The sequence below is a fragment of the Aptenodytes patagonicus genome, chromosome 13 (genome assembly GCF_965638725.1).
Source record: "Aptenodytes patagonicus chromosome 13, bAptPat1.pri.cur, whole genome shotgun sequence".
In the NCBI taxonomy this organism is placed as follows: Eukaryota; Metazoa; Chordata; class Aves; order Sphenisciformes; family Spheniscidae; genus Aptenodytes; species Aptenodytes patagonicus.
The window spans coordinates 17743378-17761980 of NC_134961.1; the positions used below are offsets into that span (position 1 = coordinate 17743378).

General features: G+C 36.1%; 1 protein-coding gene across 2 annotated transcripts in view; it reads left to right on the plus strand.

The window, feature by feature from the left end:
• Positions 1–18603, plus strand: part of USP7 (ubiquitin specific peptidase 7) — a 74430-nt gene that overhangs the window by 49650 nt on the left and 6177 nt on the right. For both annotated transcript variants that reach the window (XM_076351279.1, XM_076351281.1), the window contains exons 8-27: positions 1407–1461; positions 1987–2067; positions 2162–2252; positions 3087–3169; positions 4171–4280; positions 5117–5273; positions 6390–6534; positions 7231–7361; positions 8450–8584; positions 8775–8876; positions 9584–9689; positions 10091–10183; positions 11093–11160; positions 12364–12464; positions 13850–14003; positions 15324–15391; positions 16544–16652; positions 16748–16825; positions 17187–17287; positions 17914–18013. In XM_076351279.1, the coding sequence (XP_076207394.1) occupies positions 1407–1461; positions 1987–2067; positions 2162–2252; positions 3087–3169; positions 4171–4280; positions 5117–5273; positions 6390–6534; positions 7231–7361; positions 8450–8584; positions 8775–8876; positions 9584–9689; positions 10091–10183; positions 11093–11160; positions 12364–12464; positions 13850–14003; positions 15324–15391; positions 16544–16652; positions 16748–16825; positions 17187–17287; positions 17914–18013 (2068 nt within the window). The remainder of the gene's footprint in view (positions 1–1406; positions 1462–1986; positions 2068–2161; positions 2253–3086; positions 3170–4170; positions 4281–5116; positions 5274–6389; positions 6535–7230; positions 7362–8449; positions 8585–8774; positions 8877–9583; positions 9690–10090; positions 10184–11092; positions 11161–12363; positions 12465–13849; positions 14004–15323; positions 15392–16543; positions 16653–16747; positions 16826–17186; positions 17288–17913; positions 18014–18603) is intronic.

The following is an 18603-nucleotide window of genomic DNA, read 5'->3' on the forward strand; positions in this document are numbered from 1 at the left end:
AAATGTGTTCATGCCTGCCTTCATTCTTGGTAAGGAATTTTTGAATATGTTGGAAGATTTGGTCTTTCCCCCCCGTTAAGTCAGAGAGGGGTTTCTGACCTTTTGAGACCTACCTATATGCTGTGTAGAGTGTAACTTTTTACTGGGTATTGTGAGTTTCTAAGTTTGGCTTCTTTCAGTAGAAAGTGATGCCGTTGTCTGAAGGAGCCCGGTTTTATCCTAATATTAGTATGTAACCTTTTTCTTTGATTTTGTCCTTTAAGCTGGCTAGTATTTAAAACCTAGGGAGTCAGGAGGTTATTTTACATTCTTGATTATCCAACAGGTCACTTAATTCAGCTTGTTTAAGTGTGGACCCCCACATAGTTGTTTTGGCACACTTTTTGGAGTAGTATGCTGCCGTGTGACAGTGGCGATGAGTCACAGAGAAGAGAGTGGGAGGGGAAGATAAAGTTAGTATTGCTCCTGATCACCCCTTTGCTTGTGGCTTCAAGGGCCGGGGTTGAACCTCATGCTGAAGCTAAAGCCGACAGTAAACATAGCTTATTTCATATAGTTGGGAGTGATTGTTGCAAAAAGAGTTGTCAGAGACTTAAAATTTAAAAAGCATTCTTGAGTTTAAGTTAAAGAGTTCATAGGAGAAAGTATTTCATGCTGAAACTAAAAACACTTTATGCTTCTTTTTTATTTAAGGCAGTAGTGCTGAATGCCCTTGTTGCAGTGTGCCACCTTGGCTACGAGGTGTTTAGAGGCTGTTGCTCTCACCCCTCTTTCACATGAGTGTGTTTGCACAAGGACGGTTCAGGAAGCTGGATGCCACCTTGCATCCTTGGAGTTACTGTGCGTCCAGGATTAACTGTTTAGATGAGCACAAAGGAACCAGTATTTCCTATAAATCCATTTACTTCCTTTCATGTGCCGAAATAATCCCTGAACGCTACTTGACTGCACCTGAAGGGCCCTCAGAAGAGAGGCAGCTAGAAGCATGCTGTGGAAACTATTCTGACAGCATTGAATTGCTCCCAGGCCTTTTCTTAAGAGGTTTTTTTTTGACGTGAACTGAGACTAGGTTGTAGACTGGAAGAATTCTTCTGCTAGCAACAGCCTGGCCCTGGCTCTTCGGCTGGCTCTGCTGCCTTCCCGGTCCCCGTCCCCAGATCCACAGAGAGAAGGCAGGTGGGCACAGAACGGCTGCCAAAATGTCCCACAAGTTCACTGCCCATTCTTACTGCCAAGTAAATGCTGCAGAACTAAAAAAACCTGTGCATCAGCCAGTACTAAATCTGAGAGTCTTTACGTCTTGCTGTGTATTAAATTCTTGATCTGCAAAGAAATCACAAAAATGTCTTTTGAGCTGTAAGTTTTCTTCATAATATAATGATTTTGTATTAATTTGCCTTACAAAGGTGGGAAACTTTAGACAGCTTCATGCAGCATGATGTCCAGGAATTATGTCGAGTGGTATGTTTTTACTATTTATTACTGATGTGATGCATAATGTTGTCTCTTGATATTGTGTATATATAATACAATTTAGTAACACTCCTAGTAATAGTGGCACTGGTTAATTTAAATTAGGTCTCTAAGACATAGAGGTTTTACCTTGTTTTGTTTCTCTTTTTTAAGAATGGAATTGATTGTGGCCTTTTGTGGGTGAGGAATTTGTAAAGGATAGGGAAGGTTGAAAATAAATGGCACGTATGCTAGTGGTCCTTGTATAGCTATAGTTTGAAGATGCAAATGCATTGTTACATTTATGAGGTTTTCCATACTCAGAGGAATGTAGCTGGGGTAGTCCTCAGTGCAGTTTTTAGGGGGAAGAGGAGGGTTTAAAGGACTAGAAAGGAGATGCCAGTATGAATAGACTAACATTTCATTTTTATGCAAGTGACTTAAAGTTTAATCAGTGAAGTAGTCATCTGTGTGTGATGAATAAATTAAAAAATTGCAAGTTTATCCTATGTAAAAACTTAATTTTTCTTTCAGCTGCTTGATAACGTGGAAAATAAAATGAAAGGCACATGTGTAGAAGGCACTATTCCTAAATTGTTCAGAGGGAAGATGGTGGTATGTATTTAATCTTTTTTTTTTTTTTTTAATTTAAATTAACTGTTACTTGTTTACATTGAAATTCTGTGGGTTTTTGTTTTTTTGTTTACAGTCTTATATCCAATGCAAACACGTAGACTATCGATCTGAACGAATAGAAGATTATTATGACATCCAGCTAAGTATAAAGGGAAAGAAAAATAGTAAGTGATACATTGTGATATGCACCAATCAAATACTTCAACATATTGGACACCTTTAGTGCCTCTTGATTTCAAATGGGTTTGTTGGTGTTCAGCACTTTGAAATATCCTTGCTTTAATTTCAGAGGAAAGATTCTTTGACACCTCATTGAAAACATTTTCTGCAGAAAATGTTTTTTGCTTACGTGACCTTTTTTCCCTTCTCCCATTTCCCTTCCATGCTCCTTCCTCCCTAATTCTCTCACTGATATCTTTCCATAAAACTCTCTGAATTTTAGGAGTTTTCCTGGTGTCGTAAAAGTGCATACTGTGCCATGGTGATAACAGTAGTGTTGTCACAGTAGGTTATAATTTATATATGAAGATGAACTTGGAGGAAATAGATTCTTATTTAGACCTGACCATAGTAATAGGCAAATAAAAAGAGTGAACTAATTGGAGCAGCATAACAGTGGTCCCCTATCATCACTTTACCAAGTACTTGGCATACAAGACATGAAAAAGGACATGTAAGAGTCCAACAAACAGAATCATCTAGCTTGATACTTAACAGTTGCAAAGTGAGAATAGGAGATTGGGCAGACAGTTGTAACTGTGATTTTTAAAATCTGTTTATATTCTTATGTATGCCCCTACAATTTGGTGCATTTCTTGACATTCTTAAGCAATATAAAACTGTTTTTTTGACAATAAAAACAGTAAAATTCAAACACAAGCCCTCATGTCTTAATATGTTATTTGATTAATACATTGTTAAGCCGCCAGGCTAGAGTGAACTCACATTTTTTTTCTTCCTCCTTCTCTACAATTCCCCGATCTTTTTTTTCCATTTAGTTTTTGAGTCCTTCATTGACTACGTTGCAGTGGAACAGTTGGATGGTGATAACAAGTATGATGCAGGAGAACATGGCTTGCAGGTATTTTTCTTTTTTTAATTTGGTTTTAAATTTTATTTCTCTGTCCTTGATAAAATAACTTAACAAAGCTATGGTAGACAAAAAATGTTGCAAAGCTCATTCTAGGTTGTATCAACTGATTTTGGCGATTTTTTTTTTCTTCTTGGACAAGCTTTTATATAGCTCCTCTTAATTGCTGTTAGGTTTCTTAAAATGGAGCTTGGATTTTAAAACAGTCTACTCAGCACTGAGTTTTACTTTTATACCTGTAAGTGTTTTAGTGACTAGAATGGTTAACTTCTCTACTAATCTCAAGACTGAGAAGTTCTTCCTCTAAGAGTAGTCTGTTCTTCCATGTGTCTAGTAAAAACGCGGTATAATTCTGAAAGTAACTTTAGCGAGGTCATTTTTTTTATCATCAACAAGAATGCCAAATGAACCCATGGAATTTTAAACATTTATGTGTGTGCACATGTTTCTGAGCTTTTCAGCTGCACTTTGCTGCACTCACTGTAGGAAGCTGAAGTCCTTTTTAAAAACCCTTGTTTTACTAAAGCTTATTTTTGCAGCTTCCATATACCAGTTTTTGTGAGTAATGTTCTATATATTCTTTAGCTGTTCTTAGGAAGGTACAGCGTGGTAGCTGAATATTTGTTGGCAGAATACAATGAGCATGAAATTCTTAATTGATCAAAAATTAGTTTTCTCCTCCGTATACTCTTTTAACTTTATTTATATGGGTAACTTGCTCTTAATGCAGTGAAATGTTCACATGTGCTTATATGAATGGCCTAAATTTAAATGAACTGAGTTCTTGTAAGTGTTATTGGAGTAGCTCATGGGAAGGTTGGTGAGCATTAAGACAGTTAACTTCCACCTCAGTTCTGAACATTCTTTGGTGCACGTTGTGTTGTCAAGCCTATAAAATAAAAGTCCATAGAAGGAGTGTCTGCAGAAAACAACTATTTTGAGTTGCTAAAAATCTTGCAATTTCAACCCTGTATTTCCTTTAAAATGTCTAGGAGGCAGAGAAAGGTGTGAAGTTCCTAACATTGCCACCAGTATTACACCTACAGCTCATGAGATTTATGTATGATCCTCAGACTGACCAAAACATCAAGATAAACGATAGGTAAGTGTGTTTTCACTGTACAATTTGTACCTGTTAATGTATTTTATCAAACATAATTTGCCAAAATCCTATTTTTGAATCAATTCCAAGAGGAAGGTGTGTGCGCTGGCACATGTTAGAGGTCCCCAAAAGGTGCACTGATTGAACGTTAAGGATCTGAATGACAAACTGAATACTTAAATAGTCATTTGTAGCTGTTGTTTTGGATATGAAACAAGTGAATGTGTCTCTTTTAACACTTTGTGTAACATTCTTTGTGCCATGTGTGGAAAGTTGGTACATTCCCATAGGCTGCCACAAGAGTGAGTAGGATGAGTAAGTAGTCCTCTGCTTTCCCTCCATCTATTTCCATGCCCACTCACTGTAAGTAGAGGCTGATAATTTCTCAAGGAGATACATTGTCAGTTGTGAACTAAATCTGTATTGCAGCGATTTCAGTCTCACCAAGAAGGTGAGACTGCAGTAGCTGAAAGACACTTCAAAATAATGTTCCAGTCCAGTGGTACCTGTGCTAGAAAAGCTGTATTTGTGTACCAGAAAATAACAGGTTCTGAGCTTTTCCCTTGAGATAGTGAATCCAAAGCAGCACTATTTCAGTTAAATGCTCTTACCCTTGTTACTGAGGGCATGTTTTTTCTCACATGCTTATGAAGATTATTTTTATTCCATATTAAAACAGTGTAAAGTCTGCCACTGTGTGCAGTATATCCTGGCATTGTAACAATAACTTGTTCAATTTTTGTAACTTGCTTTAGGAATAAGTACTGATGTCCTGCATAATAGCATGTGTCTGTCTTAACTACAAATACAACTGTCTTAATTCTTTTCAAAACTAGGTTTGAGTTTCCTGAACAGTTGCCACTAGATGAATTTTTGCAAAAAACAGATCCTAAAGATCCTGCCAATTACATTCTTCATGCAGTTCTAGTACACAGTGGAGATAACCATGGTGGACATTATGTTGTTTACTTAAATCCAAAGGGGGATGGCAAAGTGAGTATTGAAAAGCACCTAAACATATTTGTGTTTTGCAAGTATATATACTTGCAGTTTTCATAATGAGCAAATCTTTGGAATTTTTGTTCCCTAACAGAAGAGCATGCTGGCACACTCACTTCATCACACAGGGATTTGACTTCTCCATGTAGTTCTTAGCTTGATGCTTTTTCATTTGACGCCTATTCTAACGTATTCGGGAAACTTACTTTGTATTTACAAAAAGTAAAACCAGCAGCCCTCATGTCTAGTTTTTGCTCTTTAGGGAGGAACCTGCATTTGGAGGCATCAAAGAATCACTTGCCTTCTTAAGAGGAGCAGCTTCCTCTTTGCTATTGGCATTTGGCAAAAGACTTCTAACTAAGGGAATCCCTTCAGTTGTGTGTGTGTATGTGTTGAAGTTCTACTGCAGTCAAATTTATCCAGCGTTTTTTTAGGCTGACTTTATGCTGAAGCAAACATGAATGTTTCAAATGTTTCCATGACTCAGAAGTTCAATATCTTTGCATGTCACCTGTTAAAGGTTTAGGTGACTTGATTGGATTGGATGTTTATAGGTCAGGTGCCTCTTCCCTTGAGTTGACTGGTTTTGTGTGTACATGACTGTTCACAGTAAAAGTAGAAGTCAGATTTTGCTGTGAATTCATTGCTATTTGTCTTTCATTCTTAATTGGCTTTATTGTTTTAATTTAAAATTTGCTGTAAATTACTTCAAATGTACAAATAATTACTAGATATTGTGTGCATCGCTGCTTTTTATTTTATTTTGCAACAAATAAGGTCAATTTTCTGAAATTCATATAGAAATGTTAGATATTTGAATAACAGTCTTAAGAAAAAGTTCTTTGAATAATTGGGCTTTTGATATTCAGTGTGAAATGTTCAAATATTTCAGTAAAGGTTTGGTATTTACGGCCTTCCTTATGCTCAGCGCAAGTAGCAGGTAGCACAAATTACACTGAACTAGTTTTTTTTTTTTTAAACTCATGCTGCTTGAAGAGCGATTTTAGTTACTTCAAAGAGCTGAAAGACATGCCAGAAATAGGATTAATTTATCATTCAGGAACATGTTTTTGTGTGTAAAGTTATACTTATATAAAATTTTCTCTCTAGTGGTGTAAATTTGATGACGATGTTGTATCAAGATGTACAAAGGAAGAAGCGATTGAACACAACTATGGAGGTCATGACGATGACTTATCTGTACGGCACTGTACGAATGCGTACATGTTGGTTTACATCAGGGAATCAAAATTAAGTATGTATAATCTGCATGTGTTCCAAGTTAGATTTTTACATGCAGGGATTTACAGCTATATTTTACTTCTGAATTGTTGACAGTCTTCCTATACAAAGGGGCTTCATTAGTTATAGTTGGAATTCATAGATTCTGTGGGATCAACCACCCTTTCTCTCACTTTTGGAAAGTATTGGCTAATCTGGTGTCGTTTTGTCTTGGCACAGTAAGGCAAGACTGTATCTGCAGAGTGCTTTAGAATCATAGAATCATTAAGGTTGGAAAAGACCTCTAAGATCATCAAGTCCAACCGTCAACCCAACACCACCATGTCCACTAAACCATGTCCCTAGCTTTGATTGTTTTATAGGATGGAAAAATTAGTGAACTAACTTCAGTGATGGAAGCTAGATCCGATTGATTATAAATATATAGATACATGTATACTGAAAAAATTGAGAGGTGGTAAATATTTTTTTAATCCTGAAAATGAATATTTAATTCGGAAGTCTGATACATATTTCATGGAAGTAGTGCGTTTTGGCTCAGCATAGAAAATGCTGCTTTTGCCAAAACATGATGATATCAAACCATGTTTTTAATTAAAAGATGAAAAAAGCTGGTTTTGACTTCAAATCAGAGGGAAGTCAAGTGTGTATGAAGAAAACCCTGTTTGATGTAAATCTTGAAATGACATCACAAAAATCGGCTTTGTAGGTGAAGTTTTGCAGCCTGTCACGGACCATGATATTCCTCAACAACTTGTAGAAAGGCTACAAGAAGAGAAGAGGATAGAAGCTCAGAAGAGGAAGGAGAGGCAGGAAGCTCACCTCTATATGCAAGTGCAGGTCAGCTTTTGAAACAGATCAAGTTGCAACTACCTTACCATTAAAATTCAGAATTTTGAGCCACCCAAGACAAACCTTGACTTTCAGTTTTTTTAATTTGTGTTTGGAAGTAGCGTTTGAAGTGAAATTAAGATTTTAGTGTTTGTAAGTATAGTTACACATGCAACGAATCCTAATGAAACAAACAGTACTGTATGTTACAGACATTCCTGTTTTCTCTAGAACTTACGCGCTTGCAAGCAAAAATAGCAAGTTCGGGTGAAAGGAAAAGGACCAGGTTATTTTAAATGGCTGCCCTGCCACCACACTTCTATCTGCTTCAGGAATTATTTTCTAAAATTAGAATGTATCTAGCCATAGGCTGCAAGCCTGGACCACTGCCAAACTGAGCTCATCAAGTAGAAGCAGAAGGAGAGAGTGCTTATATTTGCAATTATCTTTTTGGAAAAGCCAGATGGACTAGATTGTTATGAATTGCCTTAAGGAACCCTGTTTATGGCTCTTCCCAGAGCCCATCTGGCAGAAGAAAATAGAACCCATTTTCCATTTGCCTCCATGTTTCCTTGCATCTTCTTTGTGGTGTTCATAAATAGAGATATTGGTGAAGTTCAGCTTGTTCTACACTGCATTTACACTAGAGCTGTTTTCAGTGGAGAGACTGGCAGAGTTGCACCGTTTGTCTTTCTGTTAACAAAGAATGCATGGGAGCTGTGGGAGATACAGGAAACATTTTAGGCCAGCCTCCTTGCATTACACCAGTAAAATAATTATGTAGCCTTTTTTAAGTGCCAGGATTGTTAGAGCACGTTTCCAAGATTGGGATCTAAGCGCAACTGGTTTTTAATTGTTTGCTATTTGTAAGAATTAGTGTATTTTAATTACTTACACTGATTTGACTATCAATCACAATTTTTAAATTTCATTATCATCTGCATACTTGCAAATTTTCTTCATGAGAACACAAATAGTGTTAGCAGTGTGCCACTATCCAGAGAGCCAGTGACGTTGCATAGTAAAGCATCATGAGAAGGTATTACATTGTGCAGCTGAGTTAATATGAATAGTAACCTTTAAATGTAATTTTTCAGATAGTGGCAGAGGATCAGTTCTGTGGTCACCAAGGCAATGATATGTATGATGAAGAAAAAGTGAAATACACTGTTTTCAAAGTATTAAAAAACTCCACGCTTACAGAATTTGTTCAAAATCTCTCTCAAACGATGGTAAGTTTTCTGTAGCTGAATATCTGTATGTATTTTATTACATTATGGTTACTTCATAGTCTTATCTTCTCCAGGTATTGGCAGCAGTCATAATTTAGACCTTTTAAAATAGAAGATCTGTTTGGGTTTAATAAAAGTATCTTAGCCGTTGGTTGGTTTTGTTTCCTGTCACAATTTTCATTTATTTTAGGGATTTCCCCAGGATCAGATCAGATTATGGCCAATGCAAGCTAGAAGTAATGGAACAAAAAGACCTGCAATGTTAGATAATGAAGCAGATGGCAATAAAACGGTAAATACTCATTGATAGAGGACCTTATTTCTGTATGTTGCCCATGATTTTTAGTTCTCTCAAGAATCTGTAAGTTTGGGACATCAGATTTTTTTAGGGTTTTAATTTAACCTGTATCTGGTAAAGTTTGATGTGTGAGAAGACTTGAGATTTAGTGGATTGATTTGGACAGGAGGGAGGAGTGTGGTGCATGATTTTTCTTCCATGCAAAAAAGCATGATCATGACTTTTCTGTTAGATTTCAAACAGAAATGTCTTTTTGAGTCCTCCATTATTTGGGCAAAAACTATGGATTTAATGAAATGTGTTGCTTAAAATGTAAAACATTGTGTCTAAATACCGCAAAAAAAAAAGTGACTGGTTTCACTGTCCTGTTACTTCTAAAGTGAAGTAATTTTCTTGCCATAATAAAGATAGCTCTAGGTATATTTTTTAAATGAAAAAGAAATGGGTCCGTTTTTAATAAAACCTATCATTTATGCTTCATTAAAACTTTTTTAGTGTGTTTATATCTGTCATTGTTTCCCTTAATAAACTTCATAAACTTCCTGTCATTAACACAACTAAAAAAAATAATTCTCCCACTCACAGAATGTCATAAAGTTCTTGTATCTGATGAAAATGCAGATATCAGGTTATGTTATGTTATATTATATTATATTCTCCAGAGACTTTTTTTTTTTCTTCTTCCACATCTTTCTACATAGATGATTGAGCTCAGTGACAATGAAAATCCATGGACAATATTTTTGGAAACGGTAGATCCAGAGATGGCTGCTACTGGAGCAACATTACCCAAGTTTGATAAAGATCGTAAGCATATATGCTAAAACTTGAGTAAATACAAAATACTTTTATTTTGGGTATATCTCAGAAAATATTGTGCGCTCCTTTTTTCAATGGTGACATTGATGTACCCATCAAACTACAGTGTTCAAATTAGTTTTTCTCATGCAGTTTTTTCCTCATTTATCTTCAAGTGTAAGGCATGTTTCACATGTTTTTAGAATCACTGAATAAATTTATATATCTATAAAGTTGATGTATAAAAATTCAGTATTTAAGAATATTTTAAGGGCATTAATCAAATTAATAAATCAAAGACACATTTTTGTTGCTGTTTAAAGAAAAATATCTAGGTGATTTCCCCATCCCACCCCCGACATACTCAGATAAGTCTGACTTAAAATTAAATCTTGTTTCTTAACTTGTAGATGATGTAATGTTGTTTCTGAAGATGTATGATCCGAAGACTCGGAGTTTGAATTATTGTGGACATATCTACACACCTATATCCTGTAAAATACGTGAGTTCTAAAATTCAATTTCATTGTTGTAACTGAAATTTTTTAAAGATAATAGATTGCATATCTATCTTTCTTTCAATATTAGTTTTATTACTGAAATCAAAGGTAGGCCACAAAGAAATTCTGATTTCTCCCAACACCTGATAGTTTTCTTCCCCATGTTGTGTCAGTGAAACTTTCTGCAAGGCTGAGAGCATTGCCTTAATATACTGTTGGCTGTCAGTTAATTTTTTTTTGTTACAGGTGTGCTGTGTTCACCTGGTGTTGCTGAACATAAACAGCTGTTTCAGACTTGCTGTAAAGCTTTGTGATTTGATATTACTCCCCAGTTTGGGTGTCTTTTTCTTTCTATTTCCAGTTTTTTTTGTGGAATGTACTTCTGCAATAGCTTTTAAAATAACTCTTGTACAACTTTTCACTATGGTAGCCTGAGAACAGCCGCTCAGACTGAATTGGGCGGGAGCCTTGGTTTTCATATGGGTCCATTTAAAGAAGTCAGCAAACGTCCACTGAGTAAAAATACTTCGATTTGTCATTTTGAACGTCTCATTTTGTTGACTTGTACATGCTTTCTAATTTTGTATTTTAGCTGTCTTAACTTTTTTTTTTTTTTTTTTTTTGAAAGAGATTAAAATTTTTTCTCTGGGGAAGGAACAGTATTATTTCATCTCTTTGATCTTGGATGGCCTTGCACATGTTTCTGTTGTTGTTCAGATGAAGGGAAGGAAACCTTAAAGTCTAGCTCTGGGTTGAATGTCAATAAGGGAAGCTTTAACCTGGAAGGCTCTCTTTCTTAGGCATTTTAAAACTATTTATCCAGGGTAGAAAAATATGTTCTCTTTTTTTTGCAAGAGGTCTCACTAGCAGTTGAAGTGCAACACATTTCACATTCCTTTTCTTTTCCAATAGGTGACTTGCTTCCAGTTATGTGTGAGAGAGCAGGATTTCCACAAGAAACTAACCTTATCCTCTATGAGGTTTGGATTGATAGACTTTTTGTACCATTTTTGTCTTTTACATGCTATAACGAGAGAAAAAGAAGCTTTATTGGTTAAAAAAAGGTTGCTCATAACAATGGTAATTTATAAATCATAAGCACTCTGTAACCTGTAGCTTTGAAGTCTACAGTGCTGCAAGAGAATATCAGCAGATAGTTAACTTCAAAACAGATTTAAAATTAAACAACTAGAAGTGTGAGGCTTTAAAAACAAAAAATCTCTACATGAGGGATCCTACATGAGCAGCTTTGCTGTGCTAAATCTGTGCATATCCTCTGAGTCGCAGTGTTAGAGGAGCTAAAGCTGCTAACATTATTGGCCATTGTATTTTCAGTGCCCCCCTTAGTGGAGTTGAGGAAATGTTGCATCTTCTTCCTTCACTAAGTTAGAAGTCAGCAAACAAAATACTTAGTCTGCTATCATGTTTCTGCCCAAATATAGAAATACTAAATCTTTATAACGGCTGTATTTATTGAGTGCTGAAGATGCAGATCTTGCCAAGGCAAAGTTCTTGCTGTAGTAAGAACAAGGAATTGGATTTTCAATTGCGATTTTTGTGAGCAGTCGTGCTGCTCTCTCTGGTGGTTCCAGGGGAGCGCGCACACTGCCATGCTGAAAAGCAGAACTGTCAGGTACTTGTACTCTGTGCGGGTCAGGGTTGCAGTTTGATTCCAGTTTGTTTAGACAGGTGCTTTTATCCCAAGACGTCAACCTGCAAGTATAAATATGTAATATGCATATAGATGTTTTAGAATATATGCATTTTTAATACGGCCTTGTTATTTTTTAAAAAAAATTGAATTGCTGTACAAAAGTTCTGCACTATTAAAACCAGCGAGCATAATCAGTGTTCTGGAAGCTGCATTGGTAGAAAATTAATCTCTGAATTTTGGAAACTTTTCAGTGCTAACAAAATAATGCTGAATGATAAAATACTTTTGAAAATTAAGATAACTTGAGTGAGACTCCAGAGGTAAAAATGAGCAGCCAGCTTTATCAATAGCAATTAGATGTATCTGGACCTTAGCTAAGATTACATTTAATTTACATATATATTTCTAGCCATTGGTTTCAGTTGAAAGAAGACACAAGTTACCTTATCTGATGATTTCTTTACTATTGTGACCTTTATTTTTGTCTTTTGTTTATTCTGTGATCAACAATTTTTGTCCTTTACTGCAGGAAGTTAAACCCAATTTAACAGAAAGGATTCAAGACTATGATGTATCTCTTGATAAAGCTCTTGATGAACTCATGGATGGCGACATCATAGTGTTTCAGAAGTATGTATTTTAAGGGGCCAGCTTGTTATTGCAGTTAAATCACCTGGTTCACTTTGAAAGCAGAACTTCCTTTAACTTAGCATTTTTAACAAGAGCAAAGTGTAATTTTCCAATAGTAGACGTGTTCTCAGCAGTTCTCATTTGTTTATTCAAAGGGGAAATGAAAATATTGGTAGTATTTTGATTATCACATGCCACATTATTTAAGGAAAAGAAGGTTTCATTCTAGTTTAGAAAACTAATAACCTAAAATAGGTCTTAATATTACCAAAGAGTGTGGTTCAGCAATGCGTCTTAAGTTCTGCAGCTTTTTACTTGGAGCCACTGTAACTCAGACACTGAAGAGCCTACTGGCATTTCAGATCTCGGGCTCTGTACCATTTCCACTGTACAAGGCTCTTGGCTTGGAGTTCCTTTCAGCCTAGAACTACACTAAACTGCTTTCCCTTTTTTTTCCTTTTACTCCGGCTCACGATAAGTTCCATATTGGTCCACAGTGATGAGATGCTCCCAATTTGCCTGAGCGTCTGCGACTCATAGGTGTACTGGTGCTTCAACTGGAGTTTTCTCCAAGGCAAAAGGAGAACTCCTGCATCTTGTATCCGTTAAAGGGATCTTTCATAAGCTTGTCAGGGCTATAAATCAGCATTTCTATGCTCTCACTCCTGATGGTCACACCCAACTGTGTTGCTCTGTTTCTCTCCATGGGCTGACAGTGGGTGGAAGCCAGCTAGTCTATCTTCAGCACTCTTACCCCAGATTATGTGAGATGAATGTATTTCTCATGTCATGCCTTGGAACTCGCATTCCCTGTTGACCCAGTTGGTGTTATGCACCTTTGGCTGGCTGCTGACTCCTGGGTAAGTGCACAGCTTGTACCCTGGTGCTATTTCTCCGCTGAGAAGATAGGGGTACCAGTCAGTAGTGACCCAAACCAGCATCTGTGCCGACTGTTTTGTTTCTGTGGTTCAAGGAGTGCTATTGTACATCTGGGCTCTGTGCAAAGCAGTTAATACAGGAGTATATGGAAAGCTGTGGCAGCGTTAATACAGACACACAGTAATGTGCCAGGGTGGGAGGGAGGGAAGACTACTGCTAGAATGCCGCTGTGAAACGACTGGAATCAGAGTACTGCCAGATTGCCAAATGAGCGAGCACAGCATGTGAGTGCGTTTGCCCTTGCACCGCACAGAAATACTCAGAGGTGTGGGTCACTACTGACTGTATTAGTTCTACTGTGTACAAGTGGTGGCTCTTTAAAAAGGTTTCTAAACTGTATTTCTGTATCTCTCAACTGTCGGTGACTTACTGTTTTTAAAAGCCTAACTGCTTGTATGTGTAAAAATGTGATGTGTAATGGTATTATCATTTGTTTGCTCTTGTAGGGATGACCCAGAAAATGATAACAGTGAACTACCAACAGCTAAAGAATACTTCCGAGACCTCTATCATCGCGTGGATGTAATTTTCTGTGATAAAACCATCCCCAATGACCCAGGCTTTGTTGTTACTTTATCCAATAGGATGAATTACTTTCAGGCATGTGTCCTATTTGTTTCTCTGCTTTTGTTTCCTTGTTCTGAAAGTAACTTTTGCATTAGTTCTCAAGCACATTATACATATTTTTAGAAAAGAGTAGATCTGTTCTTGTACGCTTTTTGCCTTGTAGTAATGAAAAACTTAAGGAACCCTCTAATGCTTATGAGAAGAAAATACTCTAAAAAAAAAAAACAACCCAGTTTTATTAATAATGAGTTATTTGACAATAGGATTCTTTGTTGAAATGCCATTCTGCTCTGTCAGGGAAATGATATTCTAATGAAATTATGCATTTGCTTTCTAAGTGACATGTAAAACTTCCTCAAGTTCTTTAGCTGTTAAAAGAAAAATACCTTGGGAACCTGGGGATACCTATTTTCTGCTTGTAATATCGCCAACAATACTCATTTTGTAGACCAAACTGTATTGCTTTCTTCACACAACGCTGTTTAATGCTCAGTGGCACTAACGGGTCAAACCTGTTGTGTTCATAAAGGGTGACCAGGGGGTGTTTAGAAGAGGAAAACTGGACAATGAAACTTTAAAAAAAATTAAAATAAAGTTGGTCTGATCTATTAAGAGCCTGAGTAGATTTGGCTCCCTACAGTTTTCCTGCTGTTGCTTTTATCAGTGTCAAAGAGATCACTTAAAAACAGACAAGTTTATTTTCTGTCACCAAAAGCAGGAACTTTGAGCACCTGCTTATACAGGGGAAGTCAGGGATGACTTTTGCTACCCAGTTCTCATCGTCTGCTTTTTGGCAACTTGCTTTCTCTTATTTCATTTTTACTTGAAGTGTATGTTCTTTATAGCTTGTTTTGGTAAGGGAGAAACAGACAGAGGATCCCCATACTTTTTGTGAGGCAGTGACATGAAATATGCTGATGGGAATAATGTGGTGATATTACCCAGCAAGCTAACTTCCTTGGACTGAATTAAAGAACAGTGGGGATTTTCAAAGAGCACATCTTACTTATTTCCCCAATAACACTACAACTTAAAAAAAAAAACACAACAACAAACAAAGAAACCCAAGAGAGGAGTAGAGCTATTGTTGCTGATTTTGTGGCCTTTTGGTGACAGGGATTTATTGTAATAAAACAGACAGGTTCCTCATTTTTTTTCCCTAATATATGTTATGCTGTGTCAGCTGTTCAGAAGCTAAAGATACTAGTTTATTTTGCCTTGGGGAAGCAGACATAGTGGGGTTCTCTGAGAATTTCAGTAGCATAATGTTCTTGACATGTAATGAATGACTGTGTGATTGTAGAGCAACGTCATAACTGAAATAATTCAGAACTTACAAAAAATTATTTGCAGGTTGCAAAGACAGTTGCGCAAAGACTTAATACGGATCCAATGCTATTACAGTTTTTCAAGTCCCAAGGGTAAGATGGATTTCCTTAGTGTTCTGTGTCTAAACTATTCTTTAAAATACTTAGCCCAAATGCTTAGCCCAAATATAGATAGGTAGCAGTTACTTTGTAGCTTTTTCCAGGTTGTAAACAAATTCTTTACCAGTAAAATGTTAGCGTTCTGGCATGCACAGCAAGTTGCATAGACAGTTTTAAATATTGCAGTGACTGGCTCTAGAGCCCCAGAGAATTCCACGTTTTACAAGAGTTCTAGTAAATGTCATTGAAAAAAGATGCATTTTAAAGGATCACTGTTTAAATTTCTAAAATCATTAATTACTTCAAATTACAACTTACTGTATGGGACAAATTATTAAGCTAATGCAAGTGCTGTTTCAGTGAATGCAGATTTCGAGAATGGAGGAGAGCAGAAACAAGTGCACATAAAAGCAGGATTTTTGCTGATTTTACAGGTTTAAATGCAGGAGTTACTTCACTGATTTTCCCCCTCCTCCCCCAAAGTCTGCAAATGAGGTTTTATGAAGATGACAATGATCTAACAAGTTCACAGCTGCTAAAAGGGGGCATTTCTGCTTAAAGTGGTGTTCTCAGGCACAGTTGTCTAAAACTCGATTTTAATCTGTATAAAACTATAGCAGAAAACAGCATATTAGTAGTTATATATATGCTGCAGGAATAATGCGCACACAAAAATTACATCGTCTTTTTGTATTCATGTAAATGTAGATCGCTCTTTATTAACCTGTAGGTATCTCCCTTCATCATCAATGAGCCTGTCGTAATTTGAGTAGCTCTTTGTAGTTTACAGTGCTGTGGTCACTCTGGAATTTGCTGTGTCATATGGCTCCGCAAATTAACCTTTCACAATCTAAAGCATGTGCTGCTATAATAGTAGTTTCAGAGGAATGTAGGTCTGCCACCCTGCAGCATTCAAGGCGAGCTTGTTAACATCCAAGAGAGTTAACACACACAGTGAATGGTATTTCTGTTCCCATACACTCACCTGTTTTTAAAAATCACTAAAGCACTGAATATAATGCTGTTTAGGCTGTGCTAGCAATTATATGAAACTGGAAGCCAAGAACAAAAATGTACTTGGTACTTCAATTTACTGAGCAGTGATGGATTATAGAGATATTTATGTTTTTCTTTTTCCTTCTGTAGTTATAGGGATGGCCCTGGTAATCCTCTTAGACATAATTATGAAGGTACTTTAAGAGATCTTCTGCAGTTCTTCAAGCCTAGGCAACCTAAAAAACTTTACTACCAACAGGTAAGAGTCTTTTGTTTTTATTGGTGCGAATTAAAAAAAAAATAATTCTGCCCTATACAAAGTATGCCTAAAGTGTTTTTCTTTTCTTCTTTAAGCTCAAAATGAAAATAACTGATTTTGAAAACAGAAGAAGTTTTAAATGCATATGGCTAAATAGCCAGTTTAGGGAAGAGGTGAGTGAGGCTGGCTGTTACATACTTGCTATCATTTCTATGTCAAAGCTGGTATGGCTGTGATTATGGTGCAGTTCACACACTCTGACGAACACAAAATTAGAATGAAGTTGTACCTTATGTAAAAAACCAACCAAGCAAACAAAAAACCCCAACCCCCAAAACCCATAAAAAAATAAATTTAGAAAAATAGTGCCAGTTCTTAACAGAAACTTTGAAGATAACATAGGTGTGCACTTTAGTAATTGTTATCTTTTGAAGATGAATTTTTGATGAAGAGAAGAATCCAGTATTCTGTGCTTTAATATGGTTGTTTACATTTTCAGGTTTTCTAATGACTTTTCTGTTTCAAATTCTGTAGGAAATAACAGTATATCCAGATAAGCATGGGTGTGTGCGGGACCTGTTAGAAGAATGTAAAAAAGTTGTAGAACTCTCTGAAAAAGGTTCAGGGAAATTAAGGTAAAGCTGGAAGATTTTGATTTCTTTTATGTGCTCATGTGGATTTTCTGCAGGAAAGTATCCGTAGAACTTAAAATACTGTGGAAACCATTATTATCAAACGAAGTCTGCTACAATGTTAAAAATGAAAAGCTTCCAGATTCACATTGTTAAGAGAGTTCTTAGTAACTACTAATAGAAATTTTAAATAATTATTCTGTATTTCATAAAGTTACATCCTTGAGATGCATAAGTTTCATCAGTTGCATTTGTTAACTCATAATTTAATAATTGTTTCCAATTCAAGCATTTCATGCTGTTCGCTTCTCAGGAGTTAAAAGTGAGGTCTTTTAAAGAGAGTTTAAAAAAAATACTTTAAAAACCTTTGTCTTGTAAGTGCATGTACTGACTTTTTTTGCCATGACCCAGAAGTCACTTAACCTCTTGTAACTTTACAGCTTAATTTTTACTAAAGACTGAATTCTAAGTTTTACAAATACAGTAGTAGTATCTGTTTACATCCTGAATACACTAATCTTTCTCAAGGTTTGAGAAAGAAATGTTGCATTGATTTATTTTTTTATTATTATTATTTTTTATGGTTTTAAATTTTTTTTCAATGCTGTTCCTGTTTGTTTATTTTTAAGGCTGCTAGAAATTGTAAGTTACAAAATAATTGGTGTCCATCAGGAAGATGAGCTGTTAGAGTGTTTGTCACCTGCAACAAGTCGAACGTTTCGAATAGAGGTAAATGCTACTTTCTTAAAGAAACTTTAAAACTTTACTTTGAGAGAAGAAACTCTCTCAAGTGGCAATTCTCTTTTTCTGGATTCTGATTTTCAAAGACTGTGATACTTGCAGCAAGCTAGATTACGTGATATTATATATGTATTTTTAAAGATAATCCTTCTAAAATTTTTTCTTTGTTCCATCTGCTTCCCCATAATGATTTCATTCTTCAAATTTTTATGTGTGCTTATTATAACAATACATGAAGACTTGGCAAGGGCTTGTCCGTAGGACATTTGCTGCCTTAGCAATAATTCCAAGGTTTGTTTGAGGACTCATGATGTAAATGTTTATGCTTAGAACCCACTTTCATACTCTAAACTTCAGGAAACAAAGTCTTCTAGAATACTTTTCTGTTAAGTTTGAGCTTCTTGAGCCAAATTTTGATATTTAACGTGATTTTTCTAAACATTTCATCATGCAAATCTGTTAACTTGCCTCAAAGATCAGAAATTTAAAAAAAAAAAAAGTAATTCCAATGTAAACTGTAATGAGGAGACGACAAGAGGTCTGTGAGATTCCTACTACTAAAGCTGATAGAAGATTTC